This window comes from Lissotriton vulgaris, chromosome 3_1 (assembly GCF_964263255.1).
Source record: "Lissotriton vulgaris chromosome 3_1, aLisVul1.2, whole genome shotgun sequence".
Taxonomy (NCBI): Eukaryota; Metazoa; Chordata; class Amphibia; order Caudata; family Salamandridae; genus Lissotriton; species Lissotriton vulgaris.
The window spans coordinates 887,630,048-887,654,620 of NC_141689.1; the positions used below are offsets into that span (position 1 = coordinate 887,630,048).

A 24,573-nucleotide genomic window follows, 5' to 3' on the forward strand; every position below is an offset into this window, starting at 1 on the left:
GCAACGCTGATCTCAGCACCAGCCCAGGGTGAGGGAGGGGGGTGTTTAGGCAGCCGCCTAGATGGCTTGGATGGGCCCAGGTTAAATGTAGGATCAGACAGATGGAGCACGGAGCCTAGGCAGAGACGTCTGCCTCTACCACCATCTTGGTCACACCCGCCATATACCTGAGTTTGTAATAATATCTGAATATAATTGCTGTACCCACCACAAAGTAAAGATAAACCAATCTTGTGGTCTCTTAAGATGCTAATCAGAATGTATTTTCTTGCACAGTTTCCTGGCGATGAATCTAAGGAACAAAGCTATTAATCCTGGGATCACGTATTGGTTGTCGAGGAAGATGAACTATAAATGTTAAGTTCAAAATTATTTGTAAAAACCGATGATTTTTGAAGTAAAAAAAAATACCATGTAAGGGGGCAGGTTATGGATACGCTTAAACCCTGGCTCTTGTAGGGGGTCCGAAGGACCCCCGGGCCCAAAAAGAAAAGAAAAAGTCGGATCGGTTACCCCTAGGGGTGTTTGGCGTAGGCCTGGCAGCCAACCCAACACTGCAGATGGCCAAAGGCTGTGCACAGTGGCATATTTTGGGCATCTGTGGGGGCTGCAGGGAAAGGGCTTGGGTGTGCTAATAAGATTGCACTTTACAATACAAAAAAAACCTAGAAAATCATGAAAACAACAAAGGTTAAAATGTAGTTATTGTTAGGTATGGGAATAATATCTTACTTTAGATTAAAAACCTCAGAAATTCACAGAAAAAAATAAAGACTAAAGTAATGTTATATTTAGGTGAAAAAATCAGTTAAAATGTTAAATGTAAAAGAAACAACTGAAGTCTATCCATTATAGTTTACTCTGTTAACTAGAACGTGTTCCCTCATCAAGCTCTGCTTATGATCTCACAGAATGCACCACTAATGACATGTTCAATGACATCATTTTTGGCATCACTGATAACATCTCAAATGAAATAGTTGAGGCATCATTGGACAAGGTGGGGGCACATGCTCTAGTTAATGTAAACTATAACTTGTGGATTTCAGTGCTTTTTTATCTTTAAAGTTATATTTTAACTGACACCTAACTAGGACTCACTTTAGTTTTTTGATGTTTTCAGTGTATATATATGTCTAAAAATCAGCAAGCAAGTAAAATGAGGTTTCTAGAAAGGGGCTACAGTGCCAAATGTATCAAGAGCGCAATTAAAAAATCTAGAATTAGATCAAGAGAGGACTTGCTGCTACATAGTAAGAAGGATTTGGAAGGTGACAAATCCAATACTGGAGAAATGGAGGGAAATCCTAGATTGATACTAACGTTCAATCGTCAGCATAAGTCTTTGCGCCAAATATTCAAAAACAATTGGCACATAGTTAAAGATGATCCCATCATTGGGAAAACTCTGTCAGAACATCCAACTATAACGTTTAGGAAATCAACGTCAATGTCAGATACCCTAGTGAAGAGCAGTCCTGAATGTGAGAATACCGCGGACTGGCTTAGCACTAGAAAGGGATTTTTCAAGTGTATTAGCTGTAAAGCTTGCACACATGGAAAAAATACAACATCGTATATGACAGCATTCAGTCCCAAACCATATAAGATCAGGCAACATCTGACCTGTAGAAATGATTTTGTAGTATATGTTCTAGAATGTGGATGTGGTCTCAGGTACGTAGGGAGTACAAAACTCCCAGGGTACCAGAGAATATTACAACACCTCAGGGCGATAACCAATAATGACCCCAACTATCCAGTAGCACGCCACTTCAAAGAACATCATGGTGGCAAACCCAAAGACCTGCAATATTACCTCATAGACAACGTCCCAGTACAAAGAAGGGGAGGTAATAGGGAAGGGGCTTTACGTCGCCTGGAAACCCATTATATCTTGCTATTAGATAGCAAGCAACCCAATGGATTAAATATGGGGGAGGACATGTACACATATCTGGAATGATAGCATAATCATAACATCCATATCTCTACCCATAACAACTTAAGGGATGAGGAAAACTAACTGAACATAAGAATATAAAGGGGTCAAGTCAGGAAGAACACCAGGAATCGTTGTATTTAGTAAATCTTTAAATTAGTTAATTTTATGAATTTTTGATATGTATCTTAAATTTATTGTAAAAATTAACTTTTAGAACCTTATTATCTAAATGTGCCTTTTCTATAAAATGTATTTTTATATTGGTTTTATGATCTCGGATGGATTGGGAATTTTTAGCTATTTAAACATGAATTGATTTTTTATGAATTTTAATGAAAATTAATTGTGGGAATCATGTTTTATAAACCCAGCTAAGAGATAATCCATTTAACCTGCACCCTACTAAACGTGAGAAAAAAACACCGGCTTATATATGTAAGAAAACAGCATAACAGAAAATACCGCACAGATAAAAGTATGCAGCACATTAGCACTTTATTATTTATATGCACTTGAATAGCACTTTTTTATGTGAGACACTAAAAAAGGCTAATTAGGGGATGTTCCGGGGGAAGCACAGTATTTTGATTTGAATAACAGAGGTATTGAAAACACAACCACAATTTAAATGAGAAATGGGAAAACATACAGTCACGTAACCATGTCATTTCAATATTGAAGTTTGTTACATGTATTTATACAAAACATTGGAGTAACTGTAAAGAGCAAAAATGTATTATACAAGTATTTTTGGTGATAACGGCGAAATGCCATACTGTAAGGTGGACATAAATGTTCCTTTAATTCCCAGAATGCATAAATGTATTGTACATATAATCACAAACAATGGAAAAAGTTTGTAGTTTTAAATATGAAATGCCAAAAAACGGATTACCGTGATGTATATATGTAAATACCTCTTTTATGTCTATTAATGAGCACTAGCACTTTAAAAAGGGATGTGCTTCACTGACGTGTTGTCATGTGATCAAGGCAGGGATCTGCCGAAACGCGTCGTGAGGACTGGTGAAATAAACTGAACGAAAGCACTAAAAAAAGGTGAGGACTGGTGAAATAAACTGAACGAAAGCACTAAGAAGGGTCTGCCTCGTTTTCTTTCTGACCCTATGGGAGTTGGTGGCTGAAGCGAGCAATTCCCAAAAAAAAAATATATATATATATATATATATATATATATATATATATATATATATATATATATATATACACACATATACACACACACACACGCATACACACACACACACACACGTACACTGGTTTAAGGGTTGTTCTTGTAAAGGCTGGCATACCTCAGGGCAGATACAAGATTGATTAAATGGTGAGTGTAACAGTGCACAACAGGATCTGAAGGCAAAGTTGACTGGATGCCGCTGAGAAATGGCTCTGCTGTAGCATGTGTTGTGCAGGCAAGCTTATTGGACTAACTGTGAATCCTTTTGAAACAATCCAGAGTTTTATACATTTCAATGGAGGTGTTAAGAGTCCTGCTTCACAAGTAGGGCCACAACAAGGGTCATCAGTGCAGCCATAGGATTAGATGCCTCGGTTGGGGAAACCTTGAGAAAATATGAATCGATCATTTAAACCGATCAGATGCGAAGAGCGACAGCGTTTGGGAGGCTTAGGCTACCAGGAGTCAGACAAGGTCCTCTTGTACTTCCAGATACAATTACAAATATAGCTTGTAGCATTAGTTTGACAACCAAAGGGCCTAAACATGTGGCATTTGTAATAGGTACATTAATACCTCCACTCCCCATGTGATATCCAGAACACCATAATCCTTCAAATGTTTAAAAATACCTCACTCATTAATGCAACTGTCCTATTTTCCTTCTTACTGCCTTGTTTATGGTAGGCCTCCATTGTTGGTCTGTGCCTGTTTCCTTAGTATACTCTTTTGCTGTCTGACTTCCGGGGGTCATATGTTTTTATTTATAACTGTACTAGCAATAACGTTTTGTGCTACAGTTATCTGAAAATCTTGTTTCTTGCACTAGTTTTTAGGCTTCCGTTGGGCAGACACAAGTTAGATACGTAGAAAAAGTTGTAAGTTGTTGTTCTTAAAACACTCATTGTCTAAATTTGATTACCAATTTAATTTTCCTTAGAAACTGCCATGCAGACGTCAGAGACTGGCTCGGACACAGGTTCGACGGTAACTTTACAGACCTCAGTAGCTGGCCAGTCCGGAGTGCCCACACAAGTAGTTCAACAAGTTCCAGTCCAGCAACAGGTATGTTTTATATTAAGGAATCAGCAACACGTGAGAAAACTAAGGGTTTACTTTAATTGTTGATCTATTTTACTGTAGTAGATTTGCTGTTTTGTTGGTTCACACATGTTTCCCTGAACTTTTGCTAAACGTTCATGGCTTGAAGGCACAAACCTTAAAGTGACTAAACTATGAGAATCCTTTGTGTGTTATACTCATTTTTTATTCTGATTGCTTATTCAGTTTTTAGGTCTTTACTTTAAGCCCTCTGTTTTCGAAAGACCAATTGGGGATCATACCAGAAACTTGCAATGGGTTTAGAACCAGCTTATTGTCTAATGTTGGTTGGCTTTATGGCCTCTCTCATTTGCTTGCTTCCTATTCGATGGCGTTCCATCCTCTTCTTTTGATTGTCCCTAACCTGAGAATAGCTTCTTAACCATCATTTTGATGGGATGACTTGTATCGTTCTGTGGCTGAAATTCTGGAAATTACTTGTTTTATTTTTTCTTCATCACTCCAAGAAAATTGCGTGTGCTCTCTCTCGTGTGCTTCGTCCCCTTAAATACCTGCCCCATGTGTGCTCTGTGTTGACCCCTCTTCGCCCAGCCTCACCCCAGCTTGTCTATTGCTTCTCCCACTTGCTCGTGCCCTTGTGTGTTGCTTTTCTCCTCATTTGACGCTCGTTGATCCCTCCTCATTGATTCTGGCAATTGCATCCGACACCACAGTTTACTTATTTTCTATTCTGGCCCAGCCTCAAGCTTGTCCATTGCTGCTGTGCCCGCTCCTTCTTCCTCCCCCACAAATCTCTTCTCCGTTGCTCCTGCACCCCTCATGGTTCTTAGAATATTATTTTCTCAAATTCTTTGAGGAGCCAGACAGCTGCCAGAGTGCTCTATTTTCTTTTTTCTTTAAAAAAAAAAAAGGTTTTGTACATGTAAAAGTGCATTCTTTTTATTTTCTACTTACTCCAAGAAGTGTCCACATCTTGGAACAGTCAATAATTCATTTTTTTAAAAGAATAAACTACAGTCCACATGTGCGCATGTCATCATGCAAGTGCATGCATACGGAATGATGGAATGACACAAAGACAAGCTGCCAATAACATCACAATAGATTATCAATTTGAGTATCATTTTAGTGTGTTAATCACTGTACAACGAAAGATAGCACTTTAATAATAGTATGCTACAATTATAATGTGCAGTTATATACATTCTTAATCAGTTAGCATTAACCCACGTATTTATGCAGTCAGTACAAGAATGCATGAAGAAATGCTCCAGGATCATTCCTTCCATGAGGACGTCATGTGATGCATCATGTCCTTCAATCTCTTCAAAAAGCTATCATCCCTGAAGTGATTGGCACATGTGACCTACACGTGAGGTACACTGTATCCCCAATGTTCTTAAAATGTTTGAGTATATTGGTGTTTTGTGTGCATGCCTGATTATGGCTCCTGATTCTGGGTGCGTGAGTGATTGGTGGTTAAATACAGTGTGGAGCTATGAGGAAGCGATTGAAGATGTTCCAGCTTCTAAATAAAGATGTATGGTCCTGTCATATTTGCGGAGTTGTTTTAACCGAACCCCATGATAAATATATAAAAGACAGTTAAGAGAGCTCAGCGCCGCAGGAGTTGTCACATCAACTTGCTCACTAGGCTCTAACCGCATTTACCAGTCACTTTCACCTACACCAAATCCAGGCAAACACTGCAAGTTTTTGGGCAGCACTCTATTGATTGAGGTGTAGATACATGGTGGTCCTCGTTAGAAAGTTAATTAATGCCTAACTTGATTACAATGTGTAGCTAGCATCATGACTTTCTTCTATTATCCAGATATTTATATGGACATGTATTATGAACTTGTTTTTCTGGTGCATCATACAAATTTCTTTGATATTTTTAGTTTTTTTTATTTGAGTTAAATGAGCTTATTTTTATGAAATGTTTATTCTATGAGAAAAACAAAAGAAATGCAAACCCTGAAAATCTAATGGCATTTTAATTTGTCACCTACATTGTACGCATAAACAACTGCACATCCATATTCACGCTTAAATTGTCTTTTAATATCTACAGCGATACTTATTAGAATATATATGCAAGACAGCAAGAGCTATTGTAATAGACCAGTGGTTCTTAACCCGTGGTCCTGGGACCCCTTGAGTTCTGCAATGCCCACTCTGGAGGACCATGATTGCTTTGAAAATTAAATAATATTAACAGATTAATAAAGTTGATATAAAAAAAGAAGCAAAATATAACAATTGACAATTTTAAAATGTTTGCGAAGGAATTGGATATTGGAGGCAACAAAAATTGAGTTGGTATCCTCAGACTGATTTGTGGAAGCAGTGCAAGTGCATATCAAACAGAATATAGTATGGACAATGGATAGCCTCAATTTAATTAAAAAAAGTTCATACCTTTCTATTAAAAATAAAAACATTATTTTATTTATATTTTTTGTGAATTAAATCAAATATTTGATCATTTGTGTATTTGATGAATGCTTGTTCTTGTATTTTTGTGTATTGTTTTGCAGTTCAATCATCAAAATTGTTTAGGCCGGAATCCTCAGCTTCCAGTAATGACTCAGTGGGGGTCCCGTATTCCAGTAATTATTAAGTGGGGATTCACAGAAGTCAAAAGGTTAAGGTCCACTATGATAGAGGAATAGCTTTTCAACACATTTTGTGGCCATTCCAGATAAAAATGTCTGTCAAAATTCTGACAATGGTTGCAGTTATAATCGTTTCAAATCTGTTAACCACTGAAAACAGTGATTCCCTTATTTGCCATTTGGTCACTAAGAAATCTAGAAGAATCCATCATGTCTTCATGCAGGGTATATGTAGAGTTTCATAAACTAATGCTTACAAGCCATGAAGTTACCCCTAAGGTCAGCAAATGGTTCCTGTATCTTTGTATTGTCCCTGAGAAGGAATACTAAATTGACTGCATAAGAGCATTGAAATTGTTTCCTCCATAAGCTATGAGCCATCAAAGTGAGTACAATCACATAAGTGTATTCTACTTAAGGGTTATTTCAGGGTAGTCTCTCACTGTTTTTGTGGCTTTTGGTTACTTTCATGTTGATGACGCTCCATTCCAAGACCTATTATGGTGGTGACTCATGACATAAACATGTGTGAAACATACCTTACAATTGCGCAGCTTTCTATTTCTATGTACAATGTCTTTGGGGAAGAACCCAACACTTCATTCAGTGACTGTTTCAGGGAAAAGTAGAATGTTTAATAGGGTGAAAATGTCATACTGAGAAGATTTCTAAACTCCCATTTCCACTTGTTTCTTTAGAAATATGCCTGGTTTTGATTAATTAATTTCAAATATTCATTCTGGTTTACATAATGCGGCATTCCTGAGGATCTGTTACCTAGTGTTAATGTCTGTAATGTTTTGGGGTGCATAAGGCCTGTTCTTTAATGACAATGATTCCCACAAAGAAGGAATTGTTCAAGTATGACTTCCCATAGATTAACAGTTCCACCTCCTGTGACTGTTGTCTACTTCACTTAACAATCCATATCCTAAAGAAATATATTTGTAGCTTAAAAATAATCTTCAGCATTCCATGGCCTGGCTGAATTGTTCACAAATTACAACATGCAACAACAAGTGCATTAAATTCCTACCCTTTCATGTATTATAAATTGAATGGTGATCTGTAGTCTCTTTATAGGGAGGATCTAAACGCCACCAGGTCATCAAACTCTGGGAAAGAACATGCATTCAGTTTTTAAAAATCACATAATCATCTTGCCTTTGACATGGGAAGTAGTCTTGTTTTCAAGGGCATCGGCTTGCTGATAGTCTGTGCCATATACCACACTTAAATTTGTAAGCACAGACCAAGCATCTCAGTGTAGTAGATGTAAGAAGAACTGCATAATAAAGACATTTTTCCAATCAGCGAGAGAGTTTACTGAAAGGTGTGAGTAATAGGAGGGAATTCGTGGGTTAGGAAGAGATGGGATCATTTAATGTGTGTTCTGAACTATTTCTTGCAAGGAAAATTTCTAGAACAAAGTGAGTTGTGGATGCAAAGGAAATGTTGACTGCTGTTTGTTGAGTTTATCATTGAGATGAGAAAATTGTTGAGAAATTGCAGCATGCTCTCAACCAGTTAGGCTCTGGAGTGGAAGCCAGTTAAAGAACAACCTATTGATTGCCATTTTGTTGATCTATAGTGTAGCAGCACACAGCATTTAAGGGAACATTTCTTTGGGACTTTTCCCTCTGTTAGAGGTGAAAAATTAATTTAGGTGTGACACGACCAACACACGAATGGGGGAATAAAAGTTAAAGAAATGTCATTATCTTCCTAAGGAGTTAAAGTGAATAGAAGTTGATGTGAATCAATTGACCTGCAAGGAGAACACTAAGGAAAAAGGCAGACTCTTTGGCAGATTGAGAGAGACAGGATTAAACATCAGGGTTTTAAACATGGAATAGGGACAGCACTTTATTTTACAGATATTGAACAAGAGGTAGAAAGACTGACTTGTTTTACTCTGAGTACCATAGACTATCTTGCGATCAGTTGCTGTAGCGTTTCACATCTTAAGCAAGAGTTGAGTATGCTCAGCATAATATGCCACTTTTGTACCACAGATACCCTTGCGGCTTCTTGTATATTTCAAAAAATATATAGGCTCATGATTCATCACGGAAATACATGACAGGTACTAGGAGATCGGCAGGATAGGACCGCGAGTATTCTTCCAATCTTCACAAATTTAGATTATTCCGAAAGGTCCGTTATGAATCAATGCAGGTCATTTTCTCTCTGTGGCAACCAGAGAGAGAGAGAAAGATAATCTTGAGTGCACCCTTGCACGCTCCACACGTTGCCGACTGGTCCATGCTAGACATCTTCCCTCCTTCCATTATATGTACCGCTTCAATAGTGGCTGAGGACAAAAACCATAATAATAAGTTCCTACTAGATTGTTTCAATTGTATTCAAGGTGATTAACTGCTGAAATATAGTTCATAATTATTTCTAGGTTGCAGAGTTTTGTTATGGAACAGAATAGCTGTTTATGCTATATCGGTTGAGATGACATTTTCTTAAGCGAGATGTGACCAATTCTCAGGTTGAGTGGTGATGCACTATTAACAAGAGAGATATTGACAATGGAGAGGAAAATTGAGGTGGAAGTCAGGGCGGTTTATTTGCTATCAGTGGCCAGGAAAGGGCATTCCCCTTAAAAATTGGGTTGCATTGCTGCATTGGTCCTCTGTACATGGGCTAGTACTTTCGGTAAAAGCCATTTTGCTTTGTTGCTCAAAGTCATCCTTAATGGATCCCTATGCAAGGAAGGGAAATCGAGGACAAAGGATGCCTGCATCACAGTAATGATATTGCTATATATTTTCTGTCTTGTTACAGTGGCTGGATTGTTTGCCTTTTGCCCTTGGCAATCCACTGTAGCCACCTTCAAGTCATTATGTGGTCTTTTAGTTGCCATTTCATATGCGTTTGCAAAAGGATACCCAAAACACAAATTTCACACTTACACCTGAAGCACATTTTTAGTACATCTTTCCATCTGTAGAAATATGGCGCAGAAAGAATACTTTGCAAGAAATGATTCTTACAGATCCTTTGTAAATGCCGTTTTAAGTGCAAAAGACCCGTGCCTGAATTCTAAGTAACTGAAGTTGCATCCTTCTTTGGTGAAGTCAGAGCTCGGTTCCCCTTCGAACTGAATTTCAGAAGTGCATACTTCTGTGAAGATTCCGAAGATTCCGTTTATGAAAAATATTCTGCATTATGCATTTTCCCCGTCACTAATGCACTTCTTCAATATCAAAAGTACATAAAATTGCTTACTTTACCATCAGATGCTTTGCAGGCTGTACACAGACGAAGCAAATGACATTTTGTATCTCATTAAAAAATTTCACTGAATGTCAGAGACTATCACAACAAGGTAATAGGTTAATGCATTGAAAGCCCCTGACTCCCGAGTTGGGAGGGAGAATTGAAAACCACAAGATCTTATATGATATAATGTATCGCATTATAGATTGTGTCAGAGTAAAACCTAAATGCCATGAGCTACCACTGTACAATAAATGACTGCCGTTCGGGGTTAAAGAATGTCTCTTTGACATTTCCGAGTTAGGACCCCAACGTACGTGTTTACAATTCATTCTAAGCCCTACAGTGGTTTTATTAATTAATAAACGAATGCATGCTTGAAGACCTGATTACATTTCCTTTATTTCTCGACCTTCCCCTGCCTCTCCAACTCATCTTCTCTGTGCCGCATCTTCTACTCTATTGCCGTTTGACGTTGCACTTTTTTTTGTCCGCCTTCCATTTATTTTCATATAACAAACTGTATTATGAAATGCCTTTCCAAGAATTCTACCGAACCATGACATTATAGTTAGTTCTCCAAATTTAGTAATCCTAATCGAATTGGAAAATGCGGGGACTGTATGTTTAAAATGGCCTTTCAACCAGGACCCAATTTTTATCTTTTTATTTTTAACAAAGCGCATTAGTTAACAAACTGATATCTTGCACGTCTAATCTCCCATTGACCACGGGAGAGGATGTGTCTCTACGGCCACAGCTACCGACTGTGGAACTGGGGATCCAGGTTCGAGTCTCGCGTGGGCTCAACATTGTGTGATTCTGGGCAATTCGCTTACTCTCCCCGTGCCTACCAAAAATGAATGTGTCCCTGTGGAATGTAACTGCTGCTCATGTAAAGTTCAGATCGAATTCGCTCTATATAAAAACTGCAACAACAAAAAATAGCTTATTCTGTCCTTCCAGGGCTGTCATCGGGAAACAACATTTCTTTTTCATTTACACTCAATGTATGTTTTCTTGCTCTGGCCCCTTTGTCCTGCTTTCCCCTCACTCTTTGTTGCTCTTCCTACTGCGTTCCCTCACTGCTCTACGTTTTTGTTGCTGTTTTTTTTGTTTACATCATTCTAATCTTCTTCGCTATTCTCCCGATTCTCTCTGTTCAGTGTTGTTGCTTCCTTCTGTTTAGCAGAGTTCATTTATTCATTCCACATATCAACTCTCTCTTGGGGGGTAGAGAGGGCGGTGTTTGTGTTTGTGTGATATCATTGATTATTTATTTTTCAAAGAACCAAGGAGCTGCAATTTGCTCTGGGGCTGCTCTTTTTCTTTATAATGTGCTTTTGTGCTCATTTTCTTCTTTTTTTATTTATTAATTAACCACTGCAAGATGGGAGTCTACCATCTTGGAATTTTAACTTGTGATAAATAAAAAAAATGAAATGGGCAATGCTGAATCATAACTTAAGTGTGCATGTGCCTGGTGGGACTCATGCTTTTTATGCTTAAGCTGTTCAGCATTGTCACCAACTAGTATTTTTCTTTTTCCCAGTGCTTTTTAGCATCAGCTACAACAAAAGCAGCTGCAAAGCCAGAAGGTCAGCTAATGTCTTTCCAAAAGAAGACCTTTTGTCTTTGCCAGTGCTTTTTCTCCATTTTGTTAAAATTTGATATCGTTATTCTTTCTGTTCTGATGCTAGCTAGCATGTCATTTACAACTTAGTGTACTGGAATGTGAGTAATTTTACTACTGCGTCAGTGGTCCATACATGTTAATAGGTTTAAGGGCTCCTTGCTATTGGATCACAATAGAGACCACGAGAACTCTTCAGGTCGTCCCGGAGTTACCGGAAGTTGGTTAGTGGTTAGTGCATGGGTTATACGTTTATCGCTCAAAACAAATTAATAAGTTGATTTCAGTGAGTATGGTGGGAGAATATGCACATCACTATCAATTTGTTGACAAATGACTCTTTTTCCCGTGGCTAGAAGTTGCTCTCTTACCCCAAAAAAGTATCTAAAATCCCAGCTGAACTCTAAGGTGCTTTCAGGGTTCATTTGATATGTTTGACTGTTATTTAAAGCATGAATTAATTTCAAGGGGCAACCTTAGTTTAGGCTTAAAATTGCACAGATGTGATTGAAAGACAGAATTTTGTGCTCCCATGTTTATCTATTGGTTCGTTCACTACGTTCACCAAATGTTGGTGAACGTGGTCTCTGCTTAAGTTCACCTTCTAGCTCCAGAATACCAGCACTTCATTGTTTGGGATTTCCTGGCTAGATTAAACCTGGTTTGATCTGTTATAGATGATTTTTTGTAACGCGTCATAATTTCCTACTACAGCAGGTCTCTATAATCAGGTTGCCATTTATTTGAAAGTTCTCCTTGTTTGCTATGGCTAGTGGAACTAACTGCTGCCAACAAAGCCCCATGATACCATACCTAGTTCTGTTCATTATGATGTGCATTGCAAAAGTGTGTTTCTATAGATTCAAGGAAATGAATGCAAGTAATTAATTTCCACTCCACCATCATTGTGATGCTCCTTCTTAATAAAGGAACGATTTGCCACAGTTTACATACCTTTGTGAGCAAGCATGCCTTTCTAATGCCAAAACTGGTATGTGAACAATTTGACTGTGAGTCAGAGAAACATGGATGGACCAAAAGGTAATTGACAACTAGTGTGCCTGTCTGTATTTACATGCAACAGATATGTGGGCGATTGCATGGGAGCGAGCTTTGAGAGAGTCTGGCTATGCAGCAAAGTCAGAGTTCGTGTAGTATCCATCACACCTTTGTCAGCTGAAGGGAAACATGCTGGGTGTTGTGGGAATGAATGTGAGCTCCAACTGAAAATACTTTTCCTTAGAGGACAAGTACCAAAAAAGTAGCATGACATGGTACTCTTCACAGCAGTATTTGGATGGAAGTTTGAGGTTAGAAATCGGTCTCTGTTGTGACTTTCCTATGGACCTACCTGCCATATGTAAATTACTCATCAGACACATATAAGCCACTCATCAGACACACACACACACACACACACATATATATAATTGTAGGGCAAACCTAATAATAATGCAATGTAACTTAGCTCTATACATTAAAAGGGAGTTCAAATTTTGTTGATGGAAAACTTGCTTACAAATGAGAGTGTCTCTTGCTTGACATCCAAGTATTCTCAGCTGGATGAGACGTTCCTTGAAGTGTTTCATCTTCTATTTCCTCCTAATGTTGAGGAGTGGATATGCTTGCCAGGTATAAATTGGGATTGAGTTGCGGATGGCCGATGCAAAGCAAAAGAAGACCTTTCTCCTCGCCTTTACCTGCTTGCAGTTTTCTGTTTCATCCCTAGTAGTATGTTGTTTTTAGCACTGGAGATCTTCATCTTCACATTTAGGTCGTGTGGCATGTTAGATGTGATAGCCTGGAATATGACAAAGAGAATCTGTTAAGGATTTGTGCTTGCGGGAAAAGCCAAAATAGTTTCTATAGTATGGGGGTCATCTACTCCTCCTTTCTCAGTCCCTTAATGGGCCTTAGTGTGGCTAGGGGTACAATCTTTTTTGATGTAAGAAAGTTGGCTGGTATGCCGAGAAGTGGATCTAGGTGTACCCAGGACCAGGACTCAGTTGCAGTTCTTAACTTGTGTTCTGGGAGAGGTGCTTTGACTGTGTGCATAAGTGAAACCTGGTATCAAACTGTCTGTATCTTCATAGTGAATATATATATAACTCTAGCACACACAATCTTGGTTCAATTATGTAAATTACAGTCCAGTCATTGAAAGAACACAACAGATAACTTATTTTTGATCTTCTTTTATTGTTTTCGGCCATTAGCCTGTTCCTTAGTTTTTATTGCCAGCTAACTCGTGTTTTGTCAGTGAGGGTAAAACCTCGGACTTCTTCAGGGATATAAAACAAATATATTTTACATCCCAATCTTAATTTATAAAAACGGGTAATTAGATTGGCTTATGTACTCCATACACCCTTATATATGTGTGTCATATTAGAAACCATATGATGAAGGGTTCAAATACAAGTGAAGACCCATGCACGTAGAACGTAATATAAAACAAAACGAAATGTGTGCCCTTTTTGTAGTTTTAGGCAGTCTGTTTAGTATCATCCCATAGTGAACTTGGAAGCTTGACACCCAATTTATCTATTCATATTTGTGTGGCAGGGGTCCTTTCAACACCAAATATATGTACAACCTGTTAGATTCAATTATAAGGGTTTAGGAAACTGTGTATCCAATGTGATCTCTCTAACTTAGAAAAGCAATCCATCTTGCTCACTTACCTGAATATCCAATTCAAAATCTCCCAATACACTGGTGTATACGTCAACTATCTTTCACAGCAGAGAGCTTCCGCTTCCTATTATCCAGTCCAATATCCCTGTATATCCGTGTCTTCACAGTATCACTATCTGTAGAATGTGATAGTGTAATATCAGCGTTTTGTAAAGTCATAACCGAGTTTATACCAAGCATTTCCTATTCGGAATGAAAACGCTTTCCTAAGAGTGTAATCAATCCATCATACAGCAAGCCCGAGTACACGACCGGTATCTGCAGTGGTCCCTAGTCCCGGTAGTAATTCAAGCTCTGTGTGCGAGACCTTCCAGGTCAGTAACTAGAGAAAGAACTAAGCCGACCTGCCAAAAGGGCGGTAATCCTGTGTGCGCTGATCTCCATCTTTAAATAGGAACGCAATAGCCAAAATCACTATAAAGTGCTCCATACCCACCTTCCCCTTTGTATTTAGTACTCGTATTCTGAATGTTATGCACAATGACGGGTGCCATGCTCCCTTTTGCATCCCTAGGGACCCGTAATTGTTCAAATTTGTTTCAAATATTCTCTGTGCTGGGGATGAGTCTTACCCTTACTGACGAAACACGTGTTGGCTGGCTATAAAAACTAAGGAAGAGGCTAATAGCCGAAAACAATAAAAGAAGATCAAAAAGAAAATAACTGTTGTGTTATGTGATCATATAGATCATATCAAGCTTTTCAACATACATTAGTGGGATGAGTCTCGTAGCGCCAAATACCAATCAAATACCCCCCGTATATGATTTGGCTCTTCATACTGATGTTGGTCTTGAAGGAGTGGCTGCTACTCATGTGTAATCGAAGAAACCTGATTTTGGCAAGGTAGGAGGGAGGCAAGGGGGCAATTCCAGTACCAAAAACATTTGCCTTATTCATTCAGCAATGAGTAATTAATTGTGGTTATGCCATAGATGATTATTCTGTAGCTGATTGAGTTAATAGTAGCTGCATCTTGCAGTAGTTATCGTTCATAAGTAAGCATGGTTCCCAAGTGGAGGTAAAATGTCTTGCACCATACAAAACTAAGATACTTTTTATGTAAACCAAACTGGGTAGCCTTGAAACAAGCAGTTATCAACATTGTTGTGCAAATAATTAATTGACATCTTATTGGATCATCTTTGCCCTGTTGTCTTATTTTTCTCTGTGCTGAAGCAGTCCAAGGATTTTCTCAATGCAAGTTTTAGGATCACATTTTCCTCTGCCATTTGGACTGTATACAGTGTCTGAAGTGGAGCATAACATTTTACATCAGACTTTTCGAAACACTGATCCAGATTGTCTGCACCCACTAGACCTGAAAAGGATAATAAACGTACTTATTGTTTCTGCTACTTTTCTTTCTGTGTCTCTTCAAACATTGATGGAGTGAGGAGGACATCTACATACTTATTTTTATTCGACCGGAAAAGGGTATGTGTATGCATATTCACATTGACTGTTCAGTCACTTCATTGTGCAATATAGTCAGCAAAGGGGATTATCTACTAAAGGAACGACAGAACGAAAAAGCTATGGTAGTTGGTGGCAGCTATTTTACAGCTAAAAAGCAACTCTGAGGCAAACAAAGACTTCAATAGAGCGGTCAGGCTAGGCATTGTACAGACTTTGTAAAGGTATGTTGTAAAGATGCTGCTAGATTCCTGCTCATGTGTTTTCTTTAGTCAGGAGAGGTTCATGACAGCAGGAGAAAGGCAGCCCATCCGCTCGTTATTCCATAACTTGTTAACACTCTCTGTGCTGGATTCTTTGTACATCAGGGGTGGTTTTTCAGTTCTTACTCTGTGTCAAGTCGTTTCTCAGATATTTCACTAGAAACATCAAACAATATGAAGATTCCTATGTATGTTTCTAATGAGCTTGTGGTCAACATTGTATTTAAAGTCCTCATCTGCATATTCAGATGCAGTGAGCAGGATGCTCAAGTACCTGGAAGTTGTAGGCACATTTGTGTGAAGCAGACACGTCTGTGGCATTTGATGTCCTGCGACAGTAGTCTGTGATTTTGGGATGCAAGCTATGCACTCATCGGTCATGTTCAAAAATCGCCACAAGGGTAGGTTGCTATTTGAGAACCTCGAAGAAACTGCAGCCCATCATCCCTTCAGTTGCATTCCTAAATGGGAATTGCTTTTTTTGTTTTAAAGCAGCCCATGCTCCTTAACAAACCGGTGTTATTTAAAAAGAAAATAATGTTCCCATTTGGTAAAATTATCAGGTGGTGGGCACTACCTTCTCCCCCTGAGTATGCTGACATCATTCCGTTACCACCAATCATTTACCACATCATTTGAGATGACAGTAACTAAGCAATGGTTTGTGGCCATAATTGCGGTCACAAACCATTGATACATACAATACCGATACAGAGTTAGTAAAAAACGCCTTTTAAAACCTTTCTAACTGCGATTTGGTATGTGTTGGTAAACCAATTTACAAGTTGGCAATTCTTTTCTGATTCACGAAATGGGTTTCATACATACCAACAAGTCGTTTATCTACAGCAAACCCCCTAACTTTCTGAATTGCAAAGTTGATGACTGCAAAAGGGCTTTTTCCATCAGGCTTCCTAATTCAATAAAGACCAACTTCTTGGAGTCTGAACGGTGCATTTAATCTGTTTTTGGAAATTTGAAATTCAGCCAAAAAGCTTAAAGTGGAAGCCATTAAGAGAAACGCTTTCATAGACTGCAGTCTTTTAAAAAATATCTCTTCCAGCTGTGGAGCATCTAATGCAGTGGTTTATTTATAAAAACATAAGTGTCCCATCAGGAGGCAGCTGGCACCTGCCCATCTCTCCTGTTAGCGCCGCCTAAAACAGAACCAACTACTAACCATGAAAGTGGGGAGAGGGTGTGGCGTAATGACCAGAGCTGTCGACTTTGGAGCTGGGGAACCAGGCTCAAGTCTTGACATCTTCTCAACATCCTGTGATTCTGGACAGATCACTTAATATCCCCACGCCTACCATAAATGAATGTGTCCTTAACTGTGGCTCATGAAAAGCACCGGTGTTGATGATTAAGTGCCAGTGCTGAGCTCCGGAAACCACAGGCTCAAATTAAGCACTGATAAAATGTATTTTTACTCTGGTTTAGGGATGGAAGATTTCCGTGTCAATGTCGGGCAGCATCGTCTATGTTCAGCTATGGACATTTACAAAATGTTTTTTTATTCTATTTCACTTTCCAGGTTTAGAATAAGAAAGGCAAAACGATTCTAGCTGATACCCTGCACAGCTGTTCACCTTTATTTTGATTTGTCATAGAGATTCTCTCTAATTGTAAACTATTTTTTAGATGTAGTCTCCTTACTGAAATTCTGACTGAAAAGCTGGTCTGAGCTTGTGCCTTGGATAATGTACCCATAAAAGATTCGTGCCCACTGCCCACATGCTGCTCTTCACACTTTGGTACAACGCTTATGTAGTTCTGTGGTTCTGATGTAAACATCAAGCCCAATAGCAAGGAGTCAGTGACCTAACATTGGCCCCTACAGCCTCTGCTGTGGGCCACCGAGGTCCTGGGGGCCCCCACCAGCACTGTGCACTGGCGGCAGCCCCCTGGCTTGAGAGCTCCTGCCTGGGTCCGGAGAAAGAACCCCCCCCCTTAATGTACTTTGCAAGAGGGCCCCCCTGAAGTTCCGTTACGGCAATGCAAGGAGTATTGTATCGAGGGATTTAAAAGGAGTTATATGAGTTAACCATGCATGAATACTTGGACTTCTGCCCATTATTTTGTCTATTTACTAAAGGTTTGACTGAAGTCACCTAAGTGGAGGCAAACATACAATTTTAATCTCCTGTCTGACGATGGCACTGTCTTTCTGGACTATAATTAGTCTGCATAAAGGGTCGAATACATTATCCTCTTATTGTGATGAGATCAAGTTGACTATTAATTTGATAAAGGTTTGGGCATTATAATTGGAGGAAGAGGGGATAAATGTCAAGGGGGAAACAAAAAGAATAGATTGCAGTTAGTTATTGCATTGACATTACAGTCATTACCAAAGTAAGCTGGGCACCCTAATTCGTTATAACGAATCAATCTGCAAACGGTGATCTGAAACGACTAAACTTTTATAAATGTTAAGTATGTGGGCTGGCCACCTTCAGTTATAAAAAGTGCTAATCATTCCAAGCTATTGTTTCCATTTTTATAACAATTCTATTTGGTTCCCATACACGAAATTTATTTAGAGTCAAAATAGATGCTCTCATCTAGAGAGCGACTCTAGGAGTGAGTAGTTCTACCCCCTGTGAGATCATTCTCACTGTAAATGAGCGTTCTTCCAAGCATGGACATAATCCAATGTAGGTTCATAAGGACTAAACATTATTATATGTACTTCATAGGTCTCTATTCTGTCTGGTGAAAGAAGCGCGAGGAGGCCGTATGGGAACTGCAAAGATGCAGAGAGAGATATGTGCAAAATAGTCAGGAGGAGGGGGTTTATCAGCAATGGAGAATAAAATATGTACAACCAAATACCAGGTTCAGCTGGTAATTAAAGTGCAGACAGCGCATTTGTAAATTAGAAAAAAAAATATGTTGCGAAAATCCATGAAAGAGTATTATCTAAATATCCCCATGAATAATTATTCATTTTTTAGTGTTACCTTAAGAACTGAATATAAAAAGTCAACTTTTTTTCCCAAGCTTTCACGTGGAACAGAAAAGGATCTGGAAATCAGAAGTGGCATAGTTGGGAATGTAAAGCATTGAGTAATTTGTCATTTTGCTATAAAGATGTGCAGAGCATTAGGCTTGTATTGTTCAGTTGTGATATTGATGTCTTCATCATTTTTTACATATCAAAATATTATCCTAATATGTTGCTTACAGTTGATGAAATTGGCGTAACTCATATATTTTTTTATTTAAAAGGGATTTCATGATTCTAGTGAAACTATAAAAAATATAATGATGGATACTTAAACTTCCTTAACTTGCCTTGCTTCGACTATTGCTGTTCTGTTCAGGTATCCGAAGTTTACGTTTTCTTTCTGGTTTGCCAATGTATAATAGCTCACATGGACACTAGAGAGAGTAAATGCAATTCATGGTATTACAGTCACTGTTGTGTTTTAATTTTATGCCAACATCTTTTAGTGGATGAAGAAGTGTGGAGCCCTATATGATGATATTGTGACGTACACAATAAGGATAGTTGCCTAAATGTTGATGTTCAACTGGATTTGTGCCTCACCCTTGACATGGCTTTTAATAACTTCAGAGAAAATAGCCTGTCCTGTGGTATCACTCAGGTTGAAAAATGAATCTGGGCAGTCAAACGTTGCCTCTGCACCTTCTTTGTTAACAGACAAAATTAGACCTATACCACGAAGGTCTGCACCCTATAATTAGGGTGCCTGTTGAATAGTATCAAGTTCAGTACCCCAGAACGAAAGCTGTGTTGCTGACCCGTCGTATTTCTCTAGTGCTAGGGGCACATCCAGTCTTACTGTTGTGCACCCACAGCTTTCCACCACCCTTTTATGTTCGCCTAACCGCTGCACTGACAAACAAAAAGTAATCCAGATAGTGTGCAATTCCATTCTGACCACTCTACAGGCAACACACAAGAAAGTTATTTAACCTTTTGAGCACAGTATACCCATCACCAACCATTTATCATGATATGATATCCCTTGTGCAGCAACGTCTACAAATGCTAAGTTCTGTGGAGGCACTGGTAGTAAGTGAAATGGTGACTAGTTTTCTGCCTTAGACAGGTGTGTGCCCACACCCTGATTAAGCATTATTTTATCTGCTGGTTCAAACGATGGATTATTGTTTTCCTGTCTAGGTCAACAGTGTTCATTAAACCTCCTTTCCGAGTAAGATAGAGCTGAATTCACATTGCTCCTTCTCGGGTACCAGAACCAAAGGGTGTTATGCTGAAATTCCTAAATAGGATCAGCTAAAATGGAGATGCCCCTCGATTAAGGGACACCAATTTCTCAGTTTTTTAATCTAAAATGAATGGCAGTTCCTTTCTTGACTTTAGCCTGGGTGCTGTGAAACTCCCGACTAGACCCTGATATCAAATGGAAAAACCTTGTAAGAAAACCTGACTCAACTCTGTGTATTCCTCAATGTCATAACACACCATGAACTTCTTTAAAACAAGTCAAGTAATTTAATAGGCATGTGTACATCTTGGCCCTCCATGGTTGCTTCACTTTTTCTTCGCCTGCTGACCAATCTATTTATCTTCACCACCATTGACTGACTCAACTGATCTCTCCTGACATTGTAATCTGGAATGGACCCCACCACACCTGCTGCAGTTCTCTAGGAATCTGCAATTTGCTCTGTACGTGCAACCCGGTGCAGAGTGCAAGCTGTACCCTTGCTTCTTAAACCGGTCCTCCTTGTTGTAAACTTGTACCCCATTTACTGGGAGGCTGAATGAAAAGGGCCACATGTCCCTTTCCCTTGCATCCACCCAATAATCAGCATACCTACTTGCCCAACTAAACTATAGATGCCTTTCCCTTTAACTTTCTGAATTGTTCACGTTTGTCCATGCATCACTGATTCTATTACCATTATACAACTTGCGGACATATTCCCCATACCTTGGGAGTCATGAAGCAAGATATGGTCTCTCCTCCCACAAAATGTGCATCATAATCACTTGTACCAATGTCCTACACACTTGTTGCTTCTCCTGATCCACCCACACATCTCTGTATTGCACTACCACTCTTCCTTCTTAATCCCCCAACAAGAGTGCAAACATATCAAATCCTTTGAGACTTCAGCTTTTAAACCCACCTCCCCAAACCCGCACAGCCATAGCATCCTCGACTTCAGTGCAGGTGACAAGTTGAAATCTCACATAGCCTGTCTACCCAATCACCTAGTTATTGTATCTTACCTTCATCAATCCCTCATTCTTACTTCTATCTTTGTACCATTCCTATGTCTCTAGTTTTGTGCCCACCTTCAAGTCCCCACTCAAAGATCCCAGAATCCTATCCAAATAATCTGTATCTTCCCCACTCTCTAATAATACCCCCCTCAGACTTCCCCTCTCATTTGTTCTTCCTTTCCCTTTCCATTGCCCTTCCTCTGTCCCTTCATTTCCTTATTGTTGCTCCATTCCTGTGTCCCCTGTCTGATCCTGTACTCCCCCTTCCACCGCTACTCCTCTATAGTCTTACACCTTAAACTTGCTCTCCTCCACCCTCTCTTTGTCTACCTTCCTTACTAATCAGTTCGTTAATTCTTTCCGAAAAATCCTCCTTCCCTTCCTGAGCTACTGTTTACTGTACTGCAATATTTATCCCCCAAATCTACCCCCGACACCCTTCATTCGCTCATATCTGCTCATCCTTAGAAACATCTGCCCCTCTCGCTTCCTGTTTCCCCATTTTCTGTGCCTGACTGTTCAGCATGACTTGCATTACTCCCAGAGACTTTTCAACTACATCACCACGATGTTCTTCTGAAAATACCTCAGTTTTGTTGCCAACTCTTCTCCCAATGTTTCCCTACCCTTTAGCTTTAAGTTCCGCCCTCCCTTATTTTTCTCAACCATCAGAGAATTAATAAAGCCCTCTGTTAGGGAATACTGACTAGTACAAACCACACTGGGGTGGCGCCCTGCAAGTAAATCACCATTATTTTATATTTTACTTAATACTATTAGCAAGAAGAGAAATCTGTAAACTTTGCGTTTATCCGGAAGCCCCATTCTTGGCAAAATTGGAAGAATTCTGTGTTTTTTTTCTCGAAAATAGATAAAAGCAGTCTCGGTTTTGGAATTCACTAAAATATTGAAGACCGCTCTGTCCAATGATTACATCCTCTCATTTCAGTAACTGGGAGGGCAGTGCAGTTTTCGTAATAACCCAATAATTCTGATTGATCTATATCTGATTCTGGTCACTCACGAAGGGCGCTTCGACTAGTGCTAATCCGTGGTGACATGAGGACAAATAATAATTTTAAAAAACTGGGGGTGGCGCCCTATTTGGACCTGATCCTGGCAGTGTATGTTGTTGTCTTGGTTTAGATTGGGCTCCATCGGATGGGTATTATGTTTCCCACAAGGCCAATTCAGTTCCTCTAATATATGTAGCTGCCGATGCGACAAGGTGTCTACCCAGACTTTGCTTTAATTTTTCGTTTGTTGTAAATGGTATTTTCTCTTTGCACAATGTTATTTATGACCTCTTTTACACAAGCACAATTTTCACAGGTGAAGAGTGGCATTGCTTTATTTGCAGCAGTTAGCTTGCCTTGACATATGTTTAGCTGTAAGCTCATTTTCAAAAAGTGCAATATGATCGCATAATTTAATGTTTGATTGATAATGTATTCTTATAGTGCTGATCTTTTGATCTGCTTTTAAGTGATCAAATAAAGCTTATTGAAATTGTCTGCCTTCTCTCACTCCGAGATCTGAGTTGCAGTCAAAGTGGTAGATAGAGACCCACTAAGAATCACTCTTAGACTCAAATCCTGATAATTGCCATTTCTTCCACCACTGAGATTTTAATGACTCCCCAAACATCTCCTCCCCTTCGTCCATGGCCTCTACCATACACCATCACTTTTGTTTAACATGTGCAACCCCTTGTGTACCTGCTTTTGACAAGCCTTCATTTCCTCCAATGCGCATTGGTTGGCCTCATCTCAGCAGTTGTCACTGTTGGCAACAATGTCAGTTCCTCTAGCCACTCAATTGTCCCTGCTCTACCCTCCTCCCTTCCCTACACTTTTTAGCCATAACCGCCATTGCCGTCATCACGCCAATCATTGCTCCATGCTAAACACAAGCTCTCCACTCTGTCCTTTGCAGTCCCTTCTAATCCCCTCTATTCTTTTCAACTGAAAATCCATTCTTCCCCCCTCTTTCCTGCCTGCCATTTCGGTTGTATGGCTCGGCATCCTGTATGGCTGCCATGATCTTGAAGAGCTCTCCTAGCCAATAGTAAGATCCAGCATTGAAAACCTGAGAAGAACAATTGAATTCTGAGAGACCATTGGCTGACTCCCCGGTGAGGAGATGTATTATGTTTGCTTCCATTTTCAGAGCAAATACATTTAAAGCTGTGTATTGTGGTAGAGACCAACACCCTGCTCCTATGACCCTACCCAATATGTGGGGCTAAAATCAAGATGTCCACCCTGCTTCTTGAGAAACAGGAAAGGCCTGCTGTCGTCCCAGCTTTACAACCGCTGTAACCGCTGTAAGCGCACTCAGACACTCAAGAAACTACTGGGTTAGACAAGAGCGGCAGGGTTCCTGAAATCCAGCTGGAACTTTCAGCCAACACCAGAGAGGAATAAAAGTACACTCATAAAGATAATTGATAGAAATCAATGTGCTATCTTGGTTTATCTGAGGTTAACCATCCCTTGGGTGATGTGTGGAGTGATACGGGGAACTAGAGGAGCAGAAGGATGGGAAATAGAGAGGCCTCCGAATAGTAGAGAAGAGAATATTGACCCAGCCGCATTGAGAACAATCAAAAACGTTTTTTAATATAAAGAACGCTATTCCATGGTGAAGGATAACCTGAGTGGTGAGGGTGAAGAGTGAAGTAAGCCCCCTATAGTTAGTAGTTGTGGAGTTTGTTGTGCAAAATACAGAGGGGCACTCTCAAGCTAGCCCCAAGATTTGACAATTTGGAAAGTATGATCTACGTGCCCGAGGTCCATGTGATGCAGCAGGAGAATCAGAAAGATGTAGAACTGGGGACTAGAATAAAGAGAACCCCTGGTGACTTCAGTAGCCTGGCAAAAGGTGCTATTCACAAATAATGTAAGGTATTTCCTTCCTCACCCTGACACACCTAAGTGAGTCTGTTGGGCTTTACCTACACAGCAAGTGAGAGGAACCACTGGTGAGAAAAGTTCTAGAGGGAGAATAAATCTACTTCCTGGCTCATATGTATGATGTCCATAGAGCATGTCTTTTAGCTGCAGCAAAATGAGTTTGTAGGCCCCATATACCATATATGCACTATTTTGGCAGCAGGAAATATTATCAAAGTAGAATTTTCAGAAGACACAGATTCATTTCCTTACAAACCCTGGGGCTATCTTGAAGAATGTGCACTTTTATCATCCATGCTGTCTCCCAATTTGACCCTCATAGGAGACCCCTGAGCTTCCCACACTCAACATTGAATACTGTAGATGTC

General features: G+C 39.5%; 1 protein-coding gene across 1 annotated transcript in view; it reads left to right on the forward strand.

The window, feature by feature from the left end:
• Positions 1–24,573, forward strand: part of RFX3 (regulatory factor X3) — a 688,772-nt gene that overhangs the window by 287,411 nt on the left and 376,788 nt on the right. Inside the window, exon 3 of the mRNA XM_086961210.1 lies at positions 4,081–4,205. Within this exon, the coding sequence (XP_086817336.1) occupies positions 4,081–4,205 (125 nt within the window). The remainder of the gene's footprint in view (positions 1–4,080; positions 4,206–24,573) is intronic.